At 43.1% G+C, this 27,522-nt stretch overlaps 1 protein-coding gene across 4 annotated transcripts in view; it reads left to right on the top strand.

The window, feature by feature from the left end:
* The window catches only part of C8H10orf90 (chromosome 8 C10orf90 homolog), a 103,284-nt gene extending 76,711 nt beyond the window's left edge, over window positions 1–26,573 (top strand). For 3 of the 4 annotated variants that reach the window (XM_071812239.1, XM_065843587.2, XM_071812240.1), the window contains exons 4-9: window positions 9,500–9,748; window positions 11,683–11,864; window positions 13,332–13,530; window positions 23,721–23,784; window positions 24,992–25,091; window positions 25,661–26,573. In XM_071812239.1, the coding sequence (XP_071668340.1) occupies window positions 9,500–9,748; window positions 11,683–11,864; window positions 13,332–13,530; window positions 23,721–23,784; window positions 24,992–25,091; window positions 25,661–25,699 (833 nt within the window). In that variant the 3' untranslated portion in view covers window positions 25,700–26,573. The remainder of the gene's footprint in view (window positions 1–9,499; window positions 9,749–11,682; window positions 11,865–13,331; window positions 13,531–23,720; window positions 23,785–24,991; window positions 25,092–25,660) is intronic. The other variant, XM_071812238.1, reaches the window with a different exon arrangement.
* The last annotated feature ends 949 nt before the right edge of the window (window positions 26,574–27,522 follow it).

Raw genomic sequence — 27,522 nt, 5'->3', positions numbered from 1 at the left:
AAGCATGAGGAGCCAAATCTTCAGCTGATGTCAACCAATAGACACATCTGCCTTCAGAGGAGTGACACTGATTTATATCAGCCGAGAATCTGGCCAGGGACATTACTGACTTGGCATTATGGGCACAGCAGCTGGTGCCGAGTTGTTAAGAACAAAGGACCACATGCCAAAAAGCCCATTAAAAGGAGCTCCTTTGATGTTTCACTTCATCTGGTATAAATTTAAAGTGGAGGAGGTTGTCAATTTTCCGTAGTCTAGACATTTTGTGTCACTGGGTCTGTGTCACACTGCAGCGTGACCTTCATGTACTGCATGAGATGCTGAGAAACGGAGATCTTGGTCGTTACAGAGGTTGAAAATTCGGTGAGGAACTGGCAGCCCTCGGTTATGAGTGACTCTGGAAGATGCTGCCAGCCTTTGAGACAGACTCCAGACTGTGTGATAGGAAATAGGAGTTGTCTCTCCTTATCTTGAAGGTTTTAAATTCATTTTAAAAGAGGATTCCTCTTCTGAAGAGCCCTTTTACAGTTATGGAGTACCAAGCTCTTGAGCTTTACTCCGTGTTTCAAATGCCTGCTGCTGTTTTCCCCATCGTCTGGTGGAATGAATGAAGGGATGATGATGCTTATCGGATGTAAGAGGAGAAGCAAGGGATCACTTGTTTAGAAAAACTATGGGACTTTGAAGAGTGATGTGGCCTTCTGCCCTGCCATACGGATGCATAGCTCCCATTGAAAGTCACAGCAACCAATGTAAGCAAGAGGGAGAGATGATGCTCAAGGCTGAGTAAGACAAGCCTGTCCAAGTCTGGTTTTCAATGGCATTGGCAATGCTATTGATGTCACGGCATCCCTGGCTGTGATTACAGCACGAATTTCCCTATGAGCTTGTTTTTCTTAATTTCTCCGTAGTTTTAGGCAACAAGCAGACATGAGTTGTTGGGGGCATGGTTGTTTTTTGGTTTCCTGTGGGGTTTTGTGTGTTTGTTTTCCCCTGTTTAAGCCCATGGCCATAAAATAACTTGACTGGAGCTGAAGGAATTCCTCAGCTTCAGGAATCATGCCTTTCACTGGCTAAAGGCTCAGTTTTATACCATGGGGCATAGCAGTGCACCTGTTGGATAGAAACACCATCATTTTGCTGCAATACAGAAAGATTTCTGTCCTGTTAATAATATTATGGACAGCATTTCTATGAGTGAAACTGATAGACTAGAATTATTTCCCTGAAGATGATGATATTGTCTGCTGAAGACCCGAATTAAAGTCACGCTCTCCTTGTTTTGGTGTGTCAAAGGTAAAGGTCTGATGTTTTTCCACTGTTTTCCATCTTGGTCAGGGTGGACATTTCTATCTCGAGCTGTCAGACTTGGCAAAAATGTGAGACAATTTGGAATGAAAGACTGTGGAGGGGGCAAGTCCCTCATTAGCACTCAGGGCAAGCAGTGGAGGACTGAACACTGGAATCATTAAAACAGCGATTAAGAGATGGGCTATGTGGATTCAGTGACTGCATTATGCCACTGGAGCAAAGGGCCTTATTTTCTCCTAATTCACACTTGGTTTAAACTCGGAGCAACTTTTCTGCCATCTGTGAAATGAGTACTTGGCTCAGGCTGGCTGCGGTAAATTATCAGAAAGAGCTGAACAACCAAGGTGTCTTTGACATGATGAAAATACCGAGTGGTCGATACATTTCTTACCCTGTAAATCACCATTTAAATGCTCTGAATCATCCTGAATATTTTTTTTTTTAAAGTCACACTGCATCAGATTACTCCTTGAATTTCTACAATAGGTCCTGATAGCTTCCAGCATGAGATCCTCGAAATGCAAACATGGATGAGGTTTTGTTACTTGGCTTTTCAAGAGAATGTCTCGAAGTACAGCAGCAAATTTCAAAGTATTTTCAATAACTGTTGCCACGCTTCTTAATAATATGAGCAGAGATCCTCTCGGTTTAAGGTTCCATTGCTTGGGAATGTTGGGTTTGTTAAAGACACAGCTTTGGTACAGCATGGCCAAAAAGAAAAACGCTGATTTGAGGCATGAGTTTAAAATCTAAGACTGATTATCTTTAATGAGAAAATAATTACCAGGTGCTTGACCAGTCTCCAAATTATGAAAGGTTTAACGAGAAGGGAATATTTTTCCTTTTATCTTCTCCCAGCACACAGGAAGCAAAGGGGAAAAAACGTTAGCAAAACATACTTACGTTATTCTCGACCAGCTGGGTATTTCGAACTCATTGCTCTAAGCAGTAGAATCAAATCATGCAGGTAAATTATTTCCTGACCACTAAAATGTGAATATTCCACAGCAATAATGCACTCTTATGATTCGGAGTGTAAGACCAGCTCCTGCAGGTGCCAGGCAGGAACGTTCCCTTTTCACTGGTACAGTCATTGCAAATTAAACCCTTGTTCCCCCTCCGGTGCGTCACGTCCTGTCCTCACAGCTCATTGCTCCCTGAAACAAGTGACGTTCCCTTACTTAACATCAAAAGAGAAGATTGATTAATTATTTTCAAAGCGTTTTGAGAAAATAAATTGGCAGTTGCCACAGAGGGACTTGTTGGTAGGTGCTGTTGATTAGCTGCGTTGTGGGATTGTTTGCTCTCAAGCCAAGTGTTGGACTACGGTAATTTTGCCAAAAAAGCCTTCTGTAAACAAGCTGTTCCTTGACATCAAGAGGCTCTTCCTACTTTGGACTGATTACACGTTTGAAGCCTAATAGCTCTTAGGTATACTTGATAAGATTTCTCTTTTAAATTATTAAAACTTTCTACAGTCAAATATTAGCTTTTGCAAAAAGAAAACATCTTGCTTCTGAGAAATGTGACCACAGCTGTCAATGTTATTAAAAAAACCCAACAAAACTACCCCACACTTCTTTTGTTAGAGAGAATATTTTAATCTACACTTAGCTTGAGGTGTTGCTGATATAGCTGAGATAATTAAGCCTGATCCTCACCAGTCAGGGCTGTTCGAAGACGCCTTAGTATCGGTACAATGATATGTTCATCAGGAGTAACAATCTGGCCGAGTCTCTCGGTTCAAGCTTGCAAAGTTGCCTCGACTTTGGGTCTGGACAATTCTGGGAATGGTGCTGAGGACGTGGCCCAGCCTCATTTTTCACGATTCAGCCCCACATTTTTATTGAAAGGTAAATCCAAGGCCTCATTAAGCATTACAGCCAACACTGGGCCCTTGTGGCCAGGAAGGCCAATGGTACCTGGGGTGGGTTAGAAGGGGGTGGTCAGTAGGTCAGAGAGGTTCTCCTGCCCCTCTGCTCTGCCCTGGGGAGACCACACCTGGAATATTGTGTCCAGTTGTGGCCCCTCAGCTCCAGAAGGACAGGGAACTGCTGGAGAGAGTCCAGCGCAGGGCAACAAAGATGCTGAAGGGAGAAGAGCATCTCCCTTATGAAGAAAGGCTGAGGGAGCTGGGGCTCTTTAGTTTGGAGAAGAGGAGGCTGAGGGGAGACCTTATTAATATCTATGAGTGTATAAAAGGTGAGTGCCATGAGAATGGAGCCAGGCTCTTCTCAGTGACAAACAATGATAGGACAAGGGGCAATGAGATCAAACTGGAACACAAGAGGTTCCACTTAAATTTGAGAAGAAGCTTCTTCTCAGTGAGGATGGCAGAGCCTGGCCCAGGCTGCCCAGGGGGGTTGTGGAGTCTCCTTCTCTGCAGACATTCAAACCCGCCTGGACACCTTCCTGTGGAACCTCAGCTGGGTGTTCCTGCTCCATGGAGGGATTGCACTGGATGAGCTTTCCAGGGCCCTTCCAACCCCTGACACTCTGGGATTCTGTGATTACATTTTGATTAGGGAACACAAGCAGAGCTACATTACCGTCAGGATTTTTTTGCAATTTGGATAGTATCCGTGGATGTTAACACTGAACAGCAGCTGACACTGCCTGTTGCAAATGAAACATTTCACAAACATGGAAAGGCAGTTAGGGACATGGGTCTCATCCTGGTCGGCCAAAATTTCAGTAAAAACGTCAAAATTTTGTAGCACTCCTTGCTGACTGCAGCTTGTTGACTGATTAGAAGTGATCCTTGACAGCGATCTGAACAATAAATTATCCATCCTATCTCCCATCCCTTGACAAACACTGAAATAACTAATAATATTGTCATGGCTCTCCGTGTTCCCCTTTTTCTGCGTTACCAGGCTGTTGAGACAGTGCGGTCTGTTTACTTATATCCAAGATCGTATGGCTTAGCGCTGGTAATACTTGATTCATGATAGGGATTGGGTCATCAGTCTGTGGAATTGGCTGGAGTCTTGGTTGGTTTATGTATTGTTGCTTGAGACGTGTGGGCTCTGTGCAACCTACACACACTTGGGTCTGAATCTTGAAGAAGGTTGAAGTTTCTTACATTTAAGAAATGTTAATTGCTGCTCCTCTCTGCTTGGGGTATTGGCAGCATCAACTCCCATTGTGGAGGTCTGGGAGAGCTCGGCAGCCCAGGGCATGGAGCTTTTATTAAATTGAAAAAATATATCTATTTAAAAACAACAGCAGGTGGTCTGTAATGTAAAGCCTACCTACAGTGGCCATGTCTGATCTCATTAACAACACATGGGGAATCAACGCCGTGTGTCTCCTTCCCCGGCCGCTTCTCGTCGGCCTTGTTTGGTGGTCGTGGAGGTTTTGTAGCGCCGCATGTGTTAAAAGGAGCTTTGGCCAATTTCAAAGAAGCACTTTGTCATGAATTGTCAAAAATCTGCATTGAAACGCTGGGAAGAGTGTTGTGTGAAAGTATGAAAAGCTGCATTATCCCGCTGTGAAGGGGAAAGCAGAAAATAAAAAAGGTCGTAACGATGGAAAAGGGTCTGTTGGACTGAATTGGCCGTGTTTCACGGAAAGGCGAGTTTAACCTGCTGTAATGCAGGGTCACTTCCCGTTAGCAAAACCCCCTGAAGGGACAGGGAGGAAAATGTAAAAAGATACTTTGCAGTAAAACAATATGCTCATTTTACTCAGAGATCAAGGATTACTTTTTAGAGCTTTTGAAAACCTACCCCTGGTTTTACAGAATAGTTTAAACTCCTCCAATATCATATGGTTTTCACTAAGTCATTATTTAAAGATCAAACTGCTGTCTTTTTCTTTTTTGCATTGAGCAAAAATGACCTTTCTGTGATGTAATTATGATTTTGTTCCATAACTTTTTCTCCTATAAGCAACTGAACTTTTACAACTAGGATCTGTATTTGCTGCATTTTATTAACGGAACCATTCTGCTTTCTGTTTCTTTGAGTTTTGTTCTCCTGTATCTCCCAAAGCATTACACTTGCATGTCTTCATTCATTAGTTTTAAAGTCTTTCTTCAGCTGGGATAATAGAGAAAACATATATTGCGAGTCATCCAGTTGCAATTCTAGCTGTTCTCAGAGGGGCGTATATATTTCAGGTTAGGTGCGTGGGGATTTAGATATACAATTCCAGATAGTCTTAATGAGAGTAACAGTCCTAATTCCCCACATTGTACATTAAAAACGCATCCAGAATGTACAGAGGGAACCTCTGTGATCTTACCTTTAAGTACTTCTTTTTTTCTAAATATCATTTGCATGTGCATTCGTCAGTTAATTGACAGCTGCTTTCAGGATGAGGGAATTGATCTTCGGAGCCCATGTCTGGTTTGCTTTGCCGTGTTTTCCTGGGGATTGGCTGCACCTAGGTGTACCTTCCGAATTGAAAGGGTAATTCAACAGGGAGTTAGAGGAAAGAATTTACCAAATTGGCTCCGTTATTATTCTGATTGCCTTCAATGTTAGACAAGAACAAGGCACACCTTTTCTTATTGCCTTAATTAATGACAAAAAAAAAATCCCCACCATACAGTGACTCTAATAAGGACTAAGATTTAGTTATAGTAATTCTTCCTTAGACATCCTTCTGTTTTCATAAAAGCTAAGAAGCAGCCATCACCTTTTTCTAATTTTAGACCCTATTCCTGGTTTATTTTCATGCCTTTCTTTTCCTTCTCCCCGATCCACATCTTTGTGGGAATCCCTAGACCTTGTGGGCAGGTGGCATTTATTTGGCAGGGAAGGGGTGCAGTGCAGAAGGGGAAATTGTCTCCATTTACGCTATAGGTAAGAAATTCCTGGGGCTAAATTCTCAGTTCCTGAAGGTTACTGTGCTTATGCTCGGAAGCCAATATCCACAAATAACTAGTTCGGTAGTTAGGAGTAAATGGAGTGTGAATACTCCAGGCAACTCTTCTTTCTTGTGTTCAGATCCATATTGTGCAATGTTCGAGAGGGCAGATGTGACTTACAGACAACTCCTTTACTCGCTCTGTTTTATTCCTATTTCCACCACCCTGCTGCAGTATTGGATACCAATGCCCAGCTATAACAAGTAACCTCTCCTGGGGCTACACCAGTGATTTGAGCTCTGACAATCTCAGGGAAGGAGCTGTTTGGCTCCACAACACACACATTTGCTGCACAGACCACTTCTCGATAAGAAGGCAAATTATCTCCTACTGTGATGCTGCCTTGGATGAGCAGAAACTCTTTTCTCCCTTCCACTTTGTTTTCTTCTCCTCTCTGCTTTCTACTGGCCAGTAAACTATTTTAATTTAAAAGATGATTTAAAGAGATAATCTGTTTTCCATTCAAGTTCTTTGTGTGGTTTAGCAGCCCTTGGTTCTTTCCCCCTCTATCTTCCTAGTATCTTGGCTGCCTTTGTGACCAGACTTCCTCCTCTGCCGCTCCGCAGTTAATGCTTAATGCTACCTGCTGCTTTCTTCATCTTCTCCTGCCGCGCTGCCTGTTTCTACCTCTTCCCACACACACTCTTTGATATACATGACCCCATTAATCTCTCCCAATGTTTTTTGCCGCCTCTATATGTCATAAAACATTTGTAGAAACACAGTGTGGAACTGCAGGTATGGGATCGGTCAGGGAACGAAGGAACAGATCACTGTATATGCGTGAGCTCCAGGTACGTACAGAATTCAGTCTACCCAGTTTGCTGAGAGTATTTGCATCAAAATTAATCGTATCTAAGTTCTGACAAAAGATAACACAAATGTTTGCAATGTGCAAAAAGCAAGGGGAAAATCACTTATACCGGGGAGAAGAGGGAGAGCTTGGATGCTGGCCTAGAATTTGGGAGCTCTGTGTGCACTTGCTTGCTTTGTCCAGATTTTCTGCCTGGCTGTGAAATTGCTTGGGACAGGGTTTATCTCAGTGAAATTTAATTAGAAAAATGAGGGTTTTTTTTCTGTCTATGCTGATCGTCAGGGATCCCTCGCTAGAGAGTGCCCTGAGGAGTTGAGTTCTCACTGTGTGGGCAGTTATGGAAAGGAACTGGAGATGACAAAAGCTTTCTGATCCGCACGGTAAGGGGAAAACACTAGATGCTGGACCTGAATGCCTCCGATTCCTCAGAAATACAGGCTGATCAAAGGAAAACATGAGCCATCAGATCACTAAGATGTGTAGGGGATCATCGTTTTGTGGAAAATGATACTTCTTATCTGTTGTGAGCGGATTAAGCATTGGGAACATTAACTGAAGATTTCCCACGCTGCACCACAGGATCTAATTTTACTTAATGACTATGAGCCCAAGAAGTGCCTGATGTGATGAGGCATTTCACTCTTTCTTGTGGATTGAATCAAAGAATAAGAACAGTTCTGATCTTCCCTCTGTCCTCGACCAAGACATTGCAAAGCAGCGTTGAGGAGGGGGAGTCAGCAGAGAAAATCATTATGTGGTCACTTTCTAAAAAGTGTTTGCCCTGAAACGCTGGTAGTTTGTTAAATGTGTTATGTCCATGACAGAGAATGAGACAATCCCTGCCTGGTTTGTGTTGTTTCATGGTTAGGCCTGAAAACAGTTGTTTGGGGTTTTTTTTCCCCTTGTACTTCCCACATCTCTCAGCTGTATTTTTCAGGGGTTTTTTACCAGTTGTTGGTCATTTCCATGTACATAAATCTTCAGGTCTCGAGTCAGCCTGTGGCAAGGGCTGCCAGCAGGCAACTCATGCACGTGATTTAAACAAGCGGAGCAGAGCTGTGCTCTGTGCATGGCCGTGCGGGGGCCTGCTGACCAGGGACCACCGTGAGGGGCTTGTAGGGACAGAAAGTAGTAGTTCCCATCTGCTTCTCTTTTCTTCCCCCCTTGCTGATGCTGATGCCCTTCCTATGCTGTCCTTTATTCTTTGGATTTTATCTCCTGATTTTTTATTCTATTCTGTTCTTTCTTCTCCCATCAAAACTCTTCTGGGCTCTCCAGTTTAAGGAGGACGCAGAGTTACTGGAGAGAGTCCAGCAGTGGGCTATGAAAATGCTGAGGGGTCTGAGCATCTTTCTGATGAGCAGAGACTGAGAGAGCTGGGGCTGTTCAGCTGGACAAGAGAAGCTGAGAGGGGATCTTCTCAATTGCTGATCAATATCTCCAGGGTGGGTGTCAGAGGAGGGACCACTCTGTTCAGTGGTGCCCAGTGACAGGGTGAGGGGCAACGGGCACAGAGTGAAGCACAGGAGGTTCCATCTGAATATGAGGAGAAACTTCTTCACTTTGAGGTGCCAGAGCCTGGCCCAGGCTGCCCAGAGAGGCTGTGGAGTCTCCTTTTCTGAGACATTCAAACCCGTCTGGACCAACCCTGTGTGATCTGCTCTGGTGACCCTGCGTGAGCAGCTGGGTTGGACTGGATGATCTCCAGAGGTCCCTTCAACCCCAACCACTCTGTGATTCCGTGAGATGCATCTTGGAAAATGGGCTTTTGGAAAATGGACCCTTCTGTGTGTTTATTTGCCACACTCTCGGTTTTCCAGGCTTTGGCTGGATTAGCAGTGGTCAGCTGGAATCGTCTCGGGAGGTTTGTGTAGCACAGAGCTCTGTCGCTTTTGCCGTGGCGGGGTCCTGCTGTTGTAGCTGCTGTGCAACATCCTTATCATCAAAACAATTCCAGCGTGTCTTGTACAAATTGTGCCTTTTTGCTGCTGGTTCCTGCCATGGCTTTGCACAGAGGTAGAGCAGGGCACTAGAAATGTTGGAGATGGGGGTGTTTCTGGGGGTGTCACTCCACTAAAACCCTGATCCTGAAACCATTCTGATCCCAGTTTTCAGCACAGCCACCGCTGGGTTCGTTACTATAACATCAATCAGGTTTAGCCACACTAAAATGTTCCTCTCAAGTGAATAAGAGAGGAGACAAAGACACATCGCATACCTTTTTGTCAGAGGTATTCTGACTTCTTCCACGCTGCCCAGAGTGTATCAGTATTATTTGGAAGAGCAGTTTATTTTGTGAAAAGTATCCTTTGTGATTCTTCGGTTTTGTTGCAGCACTGCATGGCAGTCACGATAAAATTTGTACGTTATAACTTTTAAAATATATGACTGGAAATGGTTTTGCAGGAAGTAAAAATGATGGGGACTAGAGGGCTGAGAACAAAAATGTTCTCATGTTATAGAGTTCGGGGTTGTTCTTTTTTTCCTGTTTTTCACAGGAACACAAATGCTGTCGGGAAGCAAGAAGCACCAATACGGCACGAGCAGGAGCAGAACAAGGGCCTCTGGTACTGATGGCTCCTCCAAAAAGAGAGATCCCTCCAAAGACACCTCCCAACCCAAAGAGATCCAGGCACAGGGCCTCCTGAAACCAAAAATATCCATCTCCAGTAGTACGTGCAATAGAAAATCTTCATCAAAAATTCTCTCGGAAGAAAATGTGCACAGGCAAAACCAGCTCCTAAAAAGTAAGGTACAAATCCTGCTGTGGTTGTTAGGAGTGAGGTTTCAATAATTAGATGAGATCAGTCTGAAAGAAAAAGAGTGAAATAATGGAAAGTGTGTCCGTTTTTGTCCAGCTTCAAGTGCTGAGTGTGAGTCATCTGGTGAGAGGTCAATCAACTAATCGGACTGTATACATTGCTGTGGTTAATAGAAAACAAGACTAAAATGAGAAAGATGGGATGATGATGACTATTATTATTATTATTGTTATTATTGTGATTATTATTTTTCAAGAAAATCCTGAAGAAACATTAAAATTGCAGAGTCAAGCAGCTCCAGTTCAGCCAAGAAGTGAGGTTATTTTTACAACCTTGTTTCGTTACCTTTCACTTCTGCAATATTTCTTTTTTGACTGTCATTAAGTTTTCAGCATGCAAACCATAATTTCTTCTAGTTCAGCTCCTGTTGGGAAGTCTTACTTCCAACACTTACTCACAAAGCTAAAATGGAGATGACATGAGCAACTGTATTGATTCACAAGGTGTTTTCGCAGAAGACAGCTGAGCTATACTATAGATTAATTTGTCTTTAGTATCAATAGGTTTCTGAGACATTTACTCCAAGAATAATATCTTAAAAATGCAATTTTCTTGCAGCATTTATTGTTACAGATTTTTTGTAGGCAGGTAGGCAAAGCTTTTTCAGTATTGACTATAAAAGTACAGAATATGGCACCCGTTTAGAGGAGAGAATCCTGCATTCTGCTCTCGATGCCTGAAGTTAAATCACGCCAATTCACTAACTGCAAGTGACTTCTACTTTTACAGAAGTGAAGAATCCGCTGAGATCTATCAAAGATCAAGTTAATGGACACCTCTGTAAACCTGGCTTATCAAGAAGTTTAATTTCATGTTCACAGGTTTCAAGATTTTTTCCAAAATGTTAACAAGAGCAGTATTAGGGAGGAAATACATTTCAGGCTTTTATAACACAAATGTACCCAACACAGATCATTTTAATATATTTTTTAAGCACAGTGTAATATGTACAATATGTCATAAAGAGGAAAATATTTTAAGTTTATTGTAACCAAAAATTGAAATAAAACAGTAATGGGCTTTATTCCCAGATACTTAGTTCTAGAAATCAAATTATTTGGCAAGGAAGATGTATTCCAGTTTGACTTTTTAAAATAGTTCATTTGGAACTCTTCCGAAGTTACTTTGTTAGTTTGGATTAATTCATCCCTCTAAATGAGAATCTTCTCAACTCTGAGGTTTTGAACACGTTGCCTCTTTTGGTCCTAATTTGTGCAGGGAGAATCGGCCAGAGTATTAAAGCATCATTATAAGTGTAGAAAATAATCTCTGTGTGAATTGACAGCTTTCATAATAATATGTCATAATGCACATTAACCTTTTGTTTATTGTTTTTTTCACTGGGTCTTTCCACTGGCTGATGAATATATAGAAATCATAGAAAGCAAAGCTATTATCAGCAAAGAAAAACACGAGTGTTGTTTACAGAAGCCTCAGTCTGGTCAAAGAGAATTGATATGTGATTAAGGTCCGTAACAATCTGTTATTTCCTACAATACATGCAATAAATTGAAATGAACTCAAACTGCAAGTCGCAGGGTGATATCTTTGCTTTCTACGATGCAATTGTGGTACAGGAGTATCTTGTTTTTGGGGTGTGGGTACCAGCAAATGGAGCCGAGCATCCGAGCGGTTTAATTACGTTTCGATGTGATGTCTGGCTTAATGTGAAAGATACTCCGGGTGTCACAGGGCAGTGAGTAGCACCTATGATTAGATTTGATCTATTCTGCTTAATGAGGCCTATTAATAATACCTTGGCATTCTTATTTCGGAAATTGCCCTCTATGTCTAATGAGGTGGAGAAGCCAATAAAAAATTACCCATGCACTCTTAATGAACTTTTAAATCTCTCGAAGGTGATTATGAATTCTGTGGTTCAAGTGACAAAACAGAGGCGGCCAAGCGGGAGCGAGCCGGCCGGGTGACACTGTGCACCGCTGGCCCGCCAGATGTTACTCGTGAGAAAAACAACGCGCTCGCCCAGCCAGAAACCGGCTCCCGCCCTGAGAAAATTCCACCGGCCTCGCTGACGCTGCGGGTAAAATATGGGGGACCTGGTGGACAACAGGATGACCATGAGCCAGCACTGTGCCCTTGTGGCCAGGAAGCCCAGTGGTACCTGGGGTGGGTTAGAAGGGGGTGGTCAGTAGGTCAGAGAGGTTCTCCTGCCCCTCTGCTCTGCCCTGGGGAGACCACACCTGGAATATTGTGTCCAGTTGTGGCCCCTCAGTTCCAGAAGGACAGGGAACTGCTGGAGAGAGTCCAGCGCAGGGCAACAAAGATGCTGAAGGGAGTGGAGCATCTCCCGTGTGAGGAAAGGCTGAGGGAGCTGGGGCTCTTTAGTTTGGAGAACAGGAGGCTGAGGGGGGACCTTATTAATATCTATGAGTGTATAAAAGGTGAGTGCCATGAGAATGGAGCCAGGCTCTCCTCGGTGGCAAACAATGATAGGACAAGGGGCAATGAGATCAAGCTGGAACACAAGAGGTTCCACTTAAATTTGAGAAGAAACTTCTTCTCATTGAGGGTGGCAGAGCCTGGCCCAGGCTGCCCAGGGAGGTTGTGGAGTCTCCTTCTCTGCAGACATTCAAACCCGCCTGGACACCTTCCTGTGGAACCTCAGCTGGGTGTTCCTGCTCCATGGGGGGATTGACCTGGATGAGCTTTCCAGGGCCCTTCCAATCCCAAACATACTGTGATACTGTGATTTGTTGCTATTGTTGTTAACATGCAGGTTTATAGTTAGTTAATTACTTCATTTTTATTCTTGTTTTCTTTTTCCTGCACGGTGGGTTTTCCCTGAGAGCAGAAGTTTGCATTTCCTTGGTTTTTCTCCGTTCCAGTGAAGTTTCGGTAGCGTGCAGCAGCTGCCAAGACTTGGCTGCCTGGTTGTACGAGCTCCCCATTCTAAGCCCCACCTGCCATTCCTGTAGAAGAACAGAGTAAAACTTTGGGGATTCACAGGTTTCCCAAAGACATTTCTTTCTTCTGCCTTTTTCTCCGGCATGGCTTGCAAACCAATCTCCGCTCCTGTCTTCTGTCAGAAGACATTCCTAAAGGTTGGAGCAGCCTTTGGCTAGAAAGCATTTTCTTTCTGGATCATCTATGAATAGATCTGCATGACAATCTAAATAAACAGGAAAGCTTGTGAAGTGTGAGTGATGAGCTGCTTCGGCAATGGGATGAGCCAAGGAAACAGGCAAAACATCAAGAACTTGAATTTGGATAATTTTTAAAAAGATGTAATTCAAAACCTTTTGGATATGTTTTCTGAAAGTTAGTGGGCTTTTTTTTCTCAGAAATTCGCTTTGTCTGATCTGGAAATTTCACACAAAGGCGGCTTTCTAATAGTAGAAGAACACAAAGATAGGAAGGCAGTTTGGTACGGACAAGCAATAACTTCCATTGATAATCTCTTACTGAACCCAGTTAGATGCACAATCACATATATTTTTTTCTTCCTTTCAATTCTTTTTACAAAAGGCAGTTTCTGTGTTTCATGTAGGAAGCCCTGGAAGTCCACAAGCCTCAGTTCATCTCTCGTTCCCAAGAAAGGCTGAAGAGGCTCGAGCAGAGGGTCCAGCTGAGGAAAGCCCAGCAGAGCGACGCTCCCGCGGGCAACCAAGGAGCGCCCGTCCGCAAGCTTTCCTCAGCATCCACTTCCAGCAAGAAGAAGCAATACACCGTCCCTCACCCTCTCAGTGGTAAGTTGAATTGTCACCAGACACAGGTTTGTAGCTGCCTTTGAAATCTCAGCACGTGTATAGTATCTGCATATTAACTTTGTGAAAACACATGAGAATGGCTGCTCTTGTTTCACCCCACCAGTGCTCCAGCATCTCTCCTAAAGCTCAAAGCAGAAAGCCTCTGAAGCACAGAGATGGGTTAGTGGGGATGAGGTGTTTTCTGTGCTCTGTGGCAGCGGAAGGAGCCTTTCTTGCAGACTTTTTGTCATTGTCATGTGCAGTCATGTTCTTCAGCACGATGCAAGTTGCTGCTAGTTAGAGTCATAGAACAGTTCGGGTTGAAGGGACCTCAAAAGCTTCCCCAGTGCCACCCCTGCCATGAGCAGGGACATCTCCACCAGCTCAGGTTGCTCAGAGCCCCGTCCAGCCTGGCCTGGGATGTCTCCAGGGATGGTTCATCCACCACCTCTCTGGCCAACCTGGGCCAGTGTTAGTAAAGGTGGTGGCAATAAATGACATTTCATACCTCTTGCTGCTCACAGAAAGAGCAGTTTGGGGGAGAGAAGTGACAGAATGGGGGAACAGGTGGCATTTGGTGGTAGGAGTCCCAATAGGGTCTTCTCAGCAGCTTCAGGTGTGGACTTGCCACTTATGAAGCCCTCAGCAGTGACTTAGCTGTGGGGGAACACTCGTCTGCCCAGCAGCTGTACGCGAGGCTGCTAAATCAATGCATCTAAACTCCATGATTTCCTAATTCAAGTTTTATTACCCTAGTGGTAAACAGACTCAATACCGAGCAAGTAAAATGATTCTCTCTGAGAAGGTCCCTCGCAGCTCCCTCCCAATAGCACCTCTGTAAATATTCTCTATGCGCAAGATGTTAAACAAATTACTTTTGTTTTGTTTCGTTTTTTTTTAAATTTAATTTTTTAATTACCATCTGGCTGTTACTTAATTCAGTTGAGTAAAAGAAAAGCTTTATTTGATTGGCATTCTTCTTTACATTTTGGTTTTAAATTGGTGGCTGTTTGAAGCCGCATTGTTCTACTGAAAAGTAAATCGATTCAGAACATTAAGCTAGATGGGTCATCTGGAGGAAGCAGGAAAGAAAATCTCTGATGTCCTCAACACTGGGAAAAACATATATGTTTTTTGCTCCATTGGCAATGAGATTGGGTGCAGAAAAAGTGGGTGCAGCCCCCATCTCAGCGCTCTTGGCGTTCTTTGCATTGGACAGCACCAACTTCTATTGCACATCTGTGCCGACTGTAGCGGTATGACAGAGTCACCCTTACATCAGATACATCATGGGGTTTTATAGCAAGACATAAATATAAATAAAAGCAACAAAGGATGAATTATAATTTTAAAAGTTGATAAAATTCATTCACCGCTTCAATTATTCAAGTTAATTGATTTGAGTTCAGATCTCTTGGGGCCAGGCTGCCCCACTGTTGGGGGCCCTGCACCAGCAAGTGGCACTGCCAGGAGTTTGTCATGTATCCTAGAAGTGACAAATATGTCCCCCTTTGTTTGGTCATCTTTGAAAGTCTCCCAAACCACTCTGCAGATACCTTCTGAAACAAAAAAAAATGAAAGGTTAAACATATTTCTCCTTAAATTATAATTAAAGATTAATCTTTATGCTTGTTTAATGAGTAATAAAAGCATAATATTGAAATATAGTCATTAATTATTCAAGTAAATTACTATTTCCCTCTTCCAGGGGTTAGTCATTAAAGATAAATTTGTCTGAAGAGAGTATTTAGTTTCCGTAACTCGTCTGCCTTCATCTCGCCACGTGTCATTTTCTGTTTGTGAGACTGTAATCCTTTTATAATTATAAAAGTGTCACATGTCTATTGTTTAAGCATACCTATAATCCATCCTGGAAATCCTAGACCCCTCATAAAGCACAACTGCGTAGGCTGCAGTCCAGAGGGCTGTGTAGGGGTGTACTGAGTGTATTTAATTTGCTTTGCCTTCTGACGCTTGGTATTTTCGGACTTCTCCCGGTGGAGACTGTTGTGCAGTAGGATTTCTATCACTGGTGGGTCCCCCAGTGGGGGCTGTTTGTTTCCTACAGATGCTGCTGAACTCTTCCAGTTGCAACCCCTCCAGTTGCAGAAGAGACAAGGGCTTCACCCCGTGCTCGTCCAGGGCACCGTCAGCCTGTGTCCTCCTGATGTCCCTGGTGATGACACCAGGGTCACAGCCTTCTCCTTCCCTCCTGCCTGCCCCCGAAGCTGGAAGGAAGAGAAGTTATCGCTTATTGCCATCTATATTCTGTAGTCTCTGAAAAAGCCATTTTAGCATGGAAAAATGGGCTTTTAAAGCAATGAAGGACTTTGCATCATGTTTTAGAAAACAAAAGTAAAATGAAATGAAAATGCCAATGCGGTCCAGGTAGGGGATGCAAGTGCAGTTTCATTTAGTGCGATGGAAAGTGGACACCAAAATCCCAGCGATCTGTGAATACCGTTTCACATTATAACCTGGAGCGAGGGAGGTTGTGGGCATGAGCAGCAGTGTCACCGTCTGCTCTGTCACTGCGCATGACCCATATGTGCACTTATATTTCAGCTGGATCTCCCAGGACCTGCTTTCCTAATTTATTTATTTATTGTAAATGAAGATTCCAGCTTTGAGGTTTTCTCAGCTCAAATGACTGATCCAGCTCATCAAACAGGGCTGTCACCAGATGAGCTGGTGCGGCAGAGGCAGGAGGGAAGGTGGGAGATGGTGGGGAACAGACCAGCACCACCTCCCTTCGCAGGATCACGGAACGCTCAGGGTTGGAAGGGACGTCTGGTATCTCGGTCTCAGGATGCAGGCTGCTCTTCCACAGCAACACACATTGGAAAAACATTGGAAATTAAGAGCACGGGAGAGTAAAAGGATGACCCAGAAACTGGCTCAAGTGTGTAGAATCATATTGATGGCTTCAGGGTGTGATCGTGTGGTGGCTTTTTTCAGTCTAATTGTTTCCTTTCTCTTTTTTTCTCTTTCCTGATGTCTCAGGGATTTGTGGACATAGAAATCTTCATGGCTCTGAGGTCCATAGGGCTCATTGCCAGCACACCCCTATACATCTACCGATGACCTTTTTTTGTAAGGGCAGGTTGGCTGATGAGTTTCATTTCCAGCGACTCCAACACAGGGACCCCAAGGGTGGATTTTAAGCACATTTGTGGCTGGGCAGGAGCAGGTTGTCTCTGTGCAGCCCTGAGGGGCTCACAGAACAGGTCACTGTTGCAAACACTGGCAATAACAGTAATTATCTGACTAGTTTTCCACCACCAGAGGACATTGTCTGGCCCAGCTCCCCATGTCCACATCTGGTGGCACCAGAGGGGGAGAGGTGGGGATGTCCCCTCGGGTGACATCCTGCTGTTATGGGAGTTAAAAGGCAGCCCGTGGGGTTTCCCTCTGCCCTTGTCAAGTTTGCTGCAATTATCTCTCTCCAAAATAAGCTTCTTACGTGCGCTTCTCTGCACCTGCAGCTGCTATTTCAATAAAATAATTTCACCCAGATATAAGAGCAGCGACCTTGAGAGATTTTTTTCTCCACCTGAGATTATTCTCTCACACTGAAGTGTTTTTATTGATGATATGAAATGCTTAGCTAGCACAGTTTTCCAGTGTTCGGACAGTTTTGTTACAACTTTAGTTTCTTGTAGGAGAGGGAAGTAATTCAGCATCATTTCCATATAAATACCAACATCTGTGCATTTTCCGTTTACCTTTTCATCCTCAAAAAAACCCAAGTTGTTTACCATTTTTAACTGTAACTCGTGAGTGGGATTTTGCGAAACGCTGCAAGTAATCTTAGTAAAATGAAAATGTTTATCCTGCGGCAGATTTTATCATCACAAGGGCACTCTGAAGGCAGAGAACCTGCACCTCTCACGCTAGCCTTTGTGCCACGTAATGTGTGCTGCTAAATTTCGAGAGAGCTAATTAGTCCAAGATAGACTACTCTGCTGTTGAGTATGTCGAACAAATTAGAGATCCCACTGTGACGAACTGAATAGAAACAATGTTCAAATAACCGGATTTAAATCTTGAAAACCGTAATGTAATTACTTCAGTGACAGGGCTACCAGCTGTTTATAGGCCTTTAAATCTGCATAATGAACAGCCTTCTGATCTTAGTGTACACAAGCACTTTCAGAGATTTTCTTAAAAAATTCTCAGGCACATATGGTTTTTCCATACCTTTCATTTTCCTTGCCTCTGAGAGGGTGGCAGTTCATTGGAAATGGCAATAGAAGTTGAGCATTGCCATTCAACCCCTACCGCGGTGCCTGCTGTGATTCTCTGGATTCCTATCCAAAGCCTGGATCTTTAGTAATATTTTGGAAACAAGTTTATACCTCCTCAGTCATGGTTCTAAACCTTTCCAAAAAGCTTTATTGTAACTGCAAAAGCCTGGAGGGAGAGGATTGCTGTTTGTTTGTTTGCGTTCTCAAGGGTTTGGTTTCTTGAGAGTGTCTGTGCCAGGGAGGTTTTTATTTGGACTGTAAAGAGACGAGAAGATAGGAATAAGAAAATTCACAATGTGTGTAGCTGGCAAGTCCTGCGGCTGCCAATGTGCATCCTCCTGGTCTTGGTGGCTGACGAGATGTTTGCAGCCACCATAGAATCATGGAATATCCTGAGCTGGACCCACAAGGATCATGGAGTCCAACTCCCATCCCTGCACAGGACACCCCACAGGTCACCCCGTGTGTCTGAGGACGCTGTCCAGTCTCTTCTTGAACACTGTCAGGTTGGGGCCGTGACACCTCCCTGGGAGCCTGGTCAGTGTCCAGCACCTCTGGGTGAAGAACCTTTCCTCATGTCCAACCTGACCCTCCCTGGCACATCTTCTACCATTCCCTCAGGTCCTATCACGTATGACGTTAGTTGTGCCATTTCTCAGGGCTCTTTTCCCATCGATCTCATCACTGGCAGTAGTGCCATTGATGCCGTTGGCACCTGACCACTTGGTTGAGGCTGACAGCTCTGAATTAAGACCAAGCTTCAGTCAGAGAATTGAATTAGGAAGAGGAATGCCCTATTCTTATGATATTATTACTCATCACATTGATTAGAGCAGCACCTATTAGTCACTAAACACGGCAGCGCGTTGCAGGGCACCGGTGGCGGGGGACGTGGTCCCTTGGGAGCCCGATGCTCCGACTCACTGTGATGACAAGAGGGTGTGATGCCATGAATGGGGTGACCAGCGTGTCCCCTCCGTGCCCACATCCTCGCGAAGCAGGGAGATAACCACTCTGTGTGCAAGGTGGCGATAAATTGGAAAATCTTCAAATATGAAGAGTTTTCTGTGTGGATGGTGACACATGTGGATGTGGTTGAAACGAGGTGCCTTACAATGGGCAACTCATGAAGTTCAGTCAGTTTGCTGGGGGATAATTCCATTGGTGCCTTGAAGTAGCCCAACAGAAAACCGAATTTTTGCTGATGGACTTGTTAATCCACCCATGATTAGAAATTGAAACTAAAGAAGTCAGGATTAAGAAACTAGTGCGAATTTTACCAAAGTATAAATTAATTTTTTGCTGAATTTACTGAGATTTGTCATAATTTCTTCATTAATTGCTATTTTTTGAAAGAAATGTTATGCTTTTCAAGGCAACATGTGTTAATCAAACAAGAATGATTTAAGAAGGCGGGGTGAGGTGCTAATTAATCTTTTTCTGGATGAAATCCATGAATATTCAAGTACTGGTTGGACAGAGGGGGCTGAGATCTCCTGCAGCACACCCAGAATTAATTATAGTATGAACATGTTTTCATAAACCTGTAAACTTTGGGGTTTTTAGAGGTATTAGTGATGTTTTCCGTTGTTAAGGCTGAATTATTAAGGAGGATCAGAATAGCCAGAGAGCAGGAGAGACCTGAACAGGTAGAAAAGCCACGAATGACCTTACTGTGTGTCCTCCTGGGGGAAGGAGCTGTTTTGAACTTCAGCATTTCTCTGAGATGAGCAGAAAGTCCAGGCAGACTTCCCATCAAACTTTAACTAGTGGGTTATTGCAATTTTGATAAATAATACCAAGACCTCATGTGTTGACTGTGGCTGCAGTAATTCATTGCATGAAGTCATTGGCATACAATGGGCAAAAGTTTGGGCAGCACCCCTGGGTGTAGGCACCAGTTCATATTCTCTGGATGACTTCCCAGCCAAGTGCTGTGGGCATGCCAAGCTGAACGCTACCTTGACGGTTATCTTAGATCCAAGGCTAATTTATATTTTAGATGACTGTTGACTTTAAAAGTAGTATTTTTAAAAAAAAAAATCTTATATATTCTAGGACTTCGCTGGGTGAATGATTTTTTGGTGAATCATTTTTTCAGTTCAGTGAAAAAGCAGTTTAATTAGAGAACCACCATTATCAGTGATTTGCTTTTCAGGGACTGGCAGTACATCCTCAAAGGCACGTTTCAGCTCCTAACAGACTTTGAGAATTCACATTCGCTCTAGAAGGAAATGTATGTATATTCTGATGGGCAGAGTTTCGCTTTTGGTGAATTTTACCTCTCTTTTTTGTGTGTTTCGGTGATCCAGTGGTAAGTAGGAAGCCAGGGGATGGTTCCAACACGATCGTGTTATCTGTGCACAGTCTAAACATTTCCTAACTTCGCGAGCAGGAAAGTTACTCAGCCTTTCTGAGGTGCAGTTGAGCTTTGGTTAAAATACAGTACAGTGATGACCCATTTACCTTCATTTATAACTTGCCAAAGTGGCTTCCTTCTGCCGCCGTGGAGATGTCAGAGAACTGTCACACACAGTGCTGGTGGAAATACCAGAAGCTCAATAGTTTCGCAAGGTTTGAATAAAACACCAATGAAGTGTTTAGTGGCTGTCTGTCTGTACCCTTCTTGAACTGTGATGCATCACTGAAAATGCTGGATGTCTGCTTTGAAATCCCTTCTTTTGTATCCTGCAGAGTAGTTTTCTCCAACAGTAATACAAGCATACGAAGTTTGATAAGGAACTTTGATAAACTGCAGTTTAGAAGCCTACAAACTGGGGAATTGTCCACGTTATGCCCCACTTTGATCTTTGCTTGGTAGAAAAGGATGTTAACTCAGCTCTTCATGATGTGTTTGACAGGCTGTTATAGCTCCGAATGTGTGCTGCTCTTCCACTTTGAAATCAGTTTCCTTCTTGATACTGGACATTAACAAATATTTAAATGCACATATGATTTTTATTTTCCCATAGTAATCTATATTTTTCAGCTAATTGTTGGACTCTAATCCTAAAATCCATCAAGGATTACCCTTATTTCTGCGTGATGCTTGCGTGTGATTTTTTCCTCATACATAGTGACCCAAGAGATACTACATGAATGTTTAGGCATAAGTGTTAACCTTTTGACTCCAAACTGCTTCACAAGGCATATTTTTAAAACCAAGGTAGATTTATTTTACTTTTCTTGGAGGATTTCCCCAGAATCTCTCTTTAATCCTTCTCTTCAAAGCCACCCGCACACCAAATACCAAATTCCAGACAGAATCGCAGGCAGCGACGGGTCTGACGCCCTTTAAGAGCATTTCTGTGCCACCAGGAGAGGATTATATTGGAGGATTTATTCTGCATGGCTCTCGGGCTCTGCGGCGCTTCCCAGCACCCGAACTCAGAGGCCAACCAGTCTTCATGAGTCCTAGAAAAACACAGATCAGCTTGTCCTGTTGTTTACAAGATAGGTCAGGGGCCTGCAGAGCCCTGGCTGGGTTTGCATCCCTCGCGTGGTCTGGTGGATTAGCACAGAGGTCTGGAAATGTTAACGTGTCATTAACAGCTTTTATTTAGGGAGGGGGGGAAAGGAGGGGATCCCTAAAATAATTAGTTTTCTTCCAGAAGTCCTACATCTGAGGATTGTTGGGATGGATGTCCATGAATTTGAGCAGATGTCACTCGGTGTGCGTGGGAAATGATGTAAAACCTGGTAAAATGTAAAATCTGATCATATCGCAATGTAGGAGAGGTCCACCTGGACTTGCTGGAAGGCGGTTTGGTGCAGGTAGTGCAGGTTTCTGCTGGGGTCTTATTCCATTGCACTTTTGTGCCCAAGGATGCGGGAACATGCAAGGACCTGGTCATCGCAGCGTGGATCTCATACCAGGGACCCTATTACCACACAGACAAAAAAGATGCCTGAATTATCTGTGTAGCATGAAGTGCCTCCTGTTTTTGTTTTAGCACTGCATAGTGATGGCTTTATAGGATTCAGACCCATCCTGTGCCATTCTCCAGGTTAGAGGAGGTGCCTTGTGGGAAGGGACACATCCTGCAACCCTGCGCTGTCTGAACAAGGTGTGCAACCTCTAGCAGCAAGCGATGGTGCTGAGGCTGCTCTGGAGTGTGCTGGGATCCACGCTAGTCCCAGAAAATCCATCACCCTGGACCATAATCCTTCGCCAGGACCGTTCATGTCACAGGCAATCTGTTCCATTTAGTGTCAGGGTTATTTGGGCATTAATAGTATCCAAGTGTGTATCCCTCTTAAGTTAATCAACATGTAAATGAACATAAAAACATTAATAAATAAAAGGCAAATTATATTTTCCTTGCAAATTGAGCATGTTGCTTGTGTGTGCTAGAGATTTAATAGGAATGATTAAGAACAGATAGCCACTGAGTGGAGAAAAGTGAATCCTCAGGCAGAGGAGGCTTCGCAGCCTCCCCTGCTTACTCAATTTGTGTTTTGAAAGCTGTACCGGTTCAGAATAGGAACCGCTGCAAAGCTCCCTTTTATTTTTACATCAAGATACAACAGTGATCTTAAAGGACATGTAGCATTCTTTCTGAGAAACACAATAATCTGAGTACAACTGTGCCTCAAGGTGTAGCCCCGTGAGCTGCTCGCGGATGTTTTGCTGCTAAGACATCTCCCATCAATATTCCTGAAACATTTAGTGTCTCAAACAGCGGGGAAGCGAACCTGGGGAGAAGGGGTCTTTTTGGGGTAGTGGTTGCTATGTCTACTCAGGGCTAGAGTCTGCATGGGGCAGTTCTGGAACGAATTATTCTCTGTATTTACTTCTCTGCCTTGATTATTGTATTTTTCTCTTTAGTAAGATGGCAGAAAGAGGCTGATGCGGTGCCTGCTGTGATATATATTATGTCTTCTGAACTTCCTAGGAAAATGGAAAAGTGCTAAAAAGTTTGCACATCTATTTATCTTATGCATATGTTCTGCAAAGATACTGGCAAATAGCTTTGATGTTCGGCTCATTGCGACTACACAGGACATCACACCCCTGTCTTCAGTGCCCTGGGGAGACCTCCTGGGCCTGCTCTGGTCCTTCTTGTGTTCAGAGACCAGAACACAAACCATTTATTTCCTGCTCTGGATACATCCTGACATACAGAGCGGGGCCCCTGCTCGTCTCCTCACTTTGTGTTTCACCATCTTGATGCAATTCTAACTAACGTAGCTGTGCAGGTAGCAGCCCTCTCCTTCCTCCTCCCCCTGATAAATGCGTCTGCATCATGAAGAAGTTCTGATGACATATTTACTGGCTTCCCACCTTATACAAACACCATCCCTTCCCATTGAGAAAACATTTTTGCAAGGAAGGTGTTAAAATCACCTATTCTTGAGACTCACTGACTGTAATTATTTTCCTGTATCCAGGGAAATGCTGATTGGAGTTATCACAGATATCTTCATATTTGATCAGGAAAGAGTAATATAATTTCCCTCCACCTAATGCTTGGCTTTAATTATTCACAGCCCTGTAGAACAGGTGTAAATTGAATCAGAAATGATCATACCAGGCCAGGTTCCCAACACGTATCAGCTGAGGGTGCGGACAGTGTGCGCGGGTGCAATCACCTGCACAAGCACATGGGGCAAACTGGTCCCTCGATACACCAGAAATCATGGCTGGTTCTTGGTCTGAGTAAAGGGTGTACATAGCTGCATGTGACAATGATAAAAGTCGTATGTATTTAAGGTAAATGATGGGTCTTATTCAGCCTTCACCTGCAGGGCAACTTCGGGAACAAATTCAGTTCCAAATGAAGTTGCTAAGTACCTTTCCATTGACCTACGGAGATATGGACCCAGCCTTAAGCCATCAAAAATTTAATCACAAATAGCATATCTTGACTGCATGGGATATGACATTTGAAATTTCAGCAAGCGCAGATTCCTCCAACATTAACCTTATTTTTCCTCCACTAGACAACCTCTTCAAACCCAAGGAGAGGTTCATTCCGGAGAAGGAGATGCATATGAGATCCAAAAGGTACAGAGTTCACTGTGAATCGCTGCCATCTCACGCCCAAGGCAGAGTACGCCCTCGTCATCTTGGCACGCCAGAGGGTTGCTCTGTCACACTCCTCGCCACGCTTCTCTGCGATGCTCATATTTGTCTTTCCCTGTATCAGTTTGACAGATTTGGGGCACCCTGCCCTTTGAGCGCCCCTTTTCTAGCAGTTGTAGATGGCATGGAGTAGCCGCAGCATGAAATCAAAGTCCCTGACAGGTACCTCATGTTGGGCATCCAAAAATATAAGCAGTATAGTTACTTTGGGGCTTTTTTCCCCATCCTGATTATGACACATAGTGTGGGAATTACAGTGAACTAGGGACATGGTGTCTGACCTTAAACTGCGTTGCATTTCACACCGTCGTTTGCAGCAAGGAAAGCTGCTACCAGGCAGAATTCACCCCATTTTTAAGAGAACTCAAGATGTTTCCCATTCCGCTTCTCCAAAATATAATCCCCAGCCAAAACAGGCTGCTTCGAGAACTCGCCGTTGCAAAATATCATGAGCAAAAATCAGAACCAAACAGGCTTTTTACGCACACAAACAACAGAACTGCCGCGAAGGAAAGTCCGACTTTCTTTTTGGACCCCTGGGAATGTTATAGCTTATTTCCATGGGAAAAGAGCAGACCAGAAGTCACCTTTCTGAGGGAAAGTAGCTATTTATAAAACGGACAGATTATGTTCTCCTTGGTAAAAAGAGTTCCTAATGATACTGGAAAAAAACTTAACAATCCAGAGTCTTTTAATGATGGTTTTCTTATGTATTAGAAAAATACTTTAAAATAATTGCTTGGTATTAGTTTTGTATGATAAATACAAAAAAAAAAAGGTATATGGGCCACATTCTGGTTTGAATTATGTTGCTATAAATTGAAACCAACTCCACTGAGCTCATTAGAAGCTACTCCAGAATTACGCCACTGCGTTGAGATAACGTGATCCTATCTGTTTCTTTGCTTTTTACTCCACAATTAGAAGTGTTTTTCAACAAGTCAGACTTTATATAAAAAGATTATTGTCAATAATTTATAATTCCCATGCATAAATCGAAGTCAAATACTTAGAGATGCCTATTAGTGATGAGTATTGCATTGAAGGCAAACATTTCCTATAGGAAAAGAGAAATCATTTGCGAGTCTCGGCGATGATGCATGAAATTAACTTCCTAAATGCATTCCAGGATTTACGACAATTTACCTGAAGTCAAAAAGAAACAAGAAGAAAAGCAGAAACGGATCATCATCCAGAGTAACAGACTGCGTGTGGAGATCTTTAAGAAGGTACGGATTTATTGAGAATGCCAAGCGAATCCATCGTTTTGTAACCAACCTTGACCCACGGACAGGGCCCCTAAGGCAGCACCTTCCTGTAGAGCCTGTGCTAATCCTGTGCAAACCCTACAGCAAACCATGGTTTTAAATCTTGTCCTTGGGGTTAGACACTTCTTTAGGCTTGAATTAACAACTGAACCTTGTGTTGGAATAAGCATCCAAGACACTTGGGTTTTTTTTGAAGATGTGATGCTGATAGAAAGCTGTATCAGCACGGTTAATCCAGCTGCAGATCTGAGGCGTTCACAGATAATCCTGCTCCATGTTGCACACAGTACCAGGTTTTTCCTTGTTTAAGTGCATTTTTCTCCATGTAGTTCCACCCTTCCTATCCAAGATGGAAAAGCTTTCTATGCCTTTTTTTGTTTATTGTTGTTTTTTAGCAGTGTAACCAGTAGATTTCAGGCCTAAGAATGCTCACAGCATCTCACCCACAGTACCACTGAAGATTCCTGTGATTATGGCCACCTCATGGGCTTCAATGGTATCTTAAGTCTGGTTTGCTTTTTTTCCCCTAGCAATTACTGGACCAGCTCCTCCAAAGAAACACAGAGTGACAAAGGATTCTCCTGCCCAACATCCTGATTGCATCTTGAAAGCCTTTGACAGCTGAATAAGCCATAAAATTTACTGTTATCTGAATTACCTGGAGGTATTTTTCTTATCTTTGGCTTTTTATGTAAAGAAAGATCATTTATATTTCAACTGACTTTAAGACAACTTTCAAGTAACCCAAACCAGTCTACAACAGAACACAGCTCTTTCAGAGCTTTGTCTTTGGGTCAGTTTACCCAGAGGAAATGATTTTAATATTTTTTAATGCAAATACTGAATTACAGTGATATTATTTATCTTAATCTTTTGAAAAGTACACGTCTCTGTAGCAATAGAACTGGGTTTATGAGACCTGGAGAACTTATTTCTCTGAAGTATTCTATTAATTGATTTCCTGTGAGTGAAATCGTTGAAGAGAAACAAATATCGTTATTTGTTATGTTTAGAAACTGGCTGAAATAGCATTACCACATAACCATAGCAGCAGCAGTTTCATATTAATACTTAACATTCCAAAAGAGACCAATATTTTAGCTCTGTGAAGAACTCCATTCCTGTTTATGTAGTGAATCTACACAGCAAGCTTACCTGTTAAAGGGCAACATTTAACAATTTGATTATAACGCTGTTTTTTTTGTGGTTTTCATTGTAATATATATTTTAGTCCACTTCTGCGAGCATGAAGTATTTCTAGAAATGGCATATGAAGAAGTGGTGCCAAGAAGTATGTTTGCATCAAAACTTCAGAACTCAAACCATCTGTAATGTTTCCTCCAAAAATATTTAAATCTTTATTTGTACATTTTGGAAGTAAAAACAACCAGCTTATAAACCAATGGAGTTCATTTATGGAATAAAATACGAACACAATACTGATCCAACTGCTATGTTTTTATTTGGTACTGTTAAATATAACACAATTATAGAAACTGCTTGAGAAGTCATGACTTTGTACGCCATGAATCCTTTTGGTAAAAAATACTGCCCATAAAAATCAGTGTTAACCTCCATTGCATGCACACTCCATTGGGTGTGTTTGAACGAGGCTGGAATTTGGTCTTTGATATCTATGCTTTATTTTTTCTAACTTAGCCCGAGATGTAAGGTCAGGTTTTTCGGAAGGGGGATGTTTGTGAGCTGAGCTTTGGCCACTGCAACAGCCTCCAGCTGTGTGACCGGTGCCGGGCACGAGGAACCTACTTACATTTTGTGCTCTGTCTCTGTCAGATCACTTTGCCTCTTTGTCTTTCAGCTTCGCAGTTTGTAAAGGAGGATTAATGAGGATGATTTTTGCTCACAAAGAAGATATTTGTTGAACAAATATATTGCAGTCCAGACGGGTATTTTTAAAAACTTGTCAATTAGTTCAATACGTTTTGAGAGGGTATGTAAGGTAAGGTGATGCTGGCTGGGAGGAAGAAACTGCCAGGGTTCTTCCTCAAAAAACGTCTTTTTAACCAAGCAAATAACACTGTACTGGGAACTGAAGCCAGGGCTGGACCACACGTAACTCCAAGAGTTTGCAAAAGGGACTGAATGATGGAGCATCCTCCAAGTTTGGCAGCTCAGCTGTGTGGTAGATCTGCTCTCCTGTGGGTTCCTTGATCCCTCTTGCTGCTCTCCAGGAAAAACACGTGGCCTGCCTCAGACAGGAGGGCCTTTTTCTCGCTGGTGGACCTCTGGGTCTCCACCATAGAGTGATAAATTATAGCTGTAAACACACCCACACACACGGTCTCCTAAACTGAATCTGAAGGATTATCTTTCAAGCTTTCATCCCTTTATAGCTCACTACAAACTGGGACGTTTCCTATAGAAGTCAGCG

Source organism: Patagioenas fasciata, chromosome 8 (assembly GCF_037038585.1).
Source record: "Patagioenas fasciata isolate bPatFas1 chromosome 8, bPatFas1.hap1, whole genome shotgun sequence".
Lineage (NCBI taxonomy): Eukaryota > Metazoa > Chordata > Aves > Columbiformes > Columbidae > Patagioenas > Patagioenas fasciata.
This window is presented reverse-complemented; position numbering and strand designations above follow the sequence as displayed.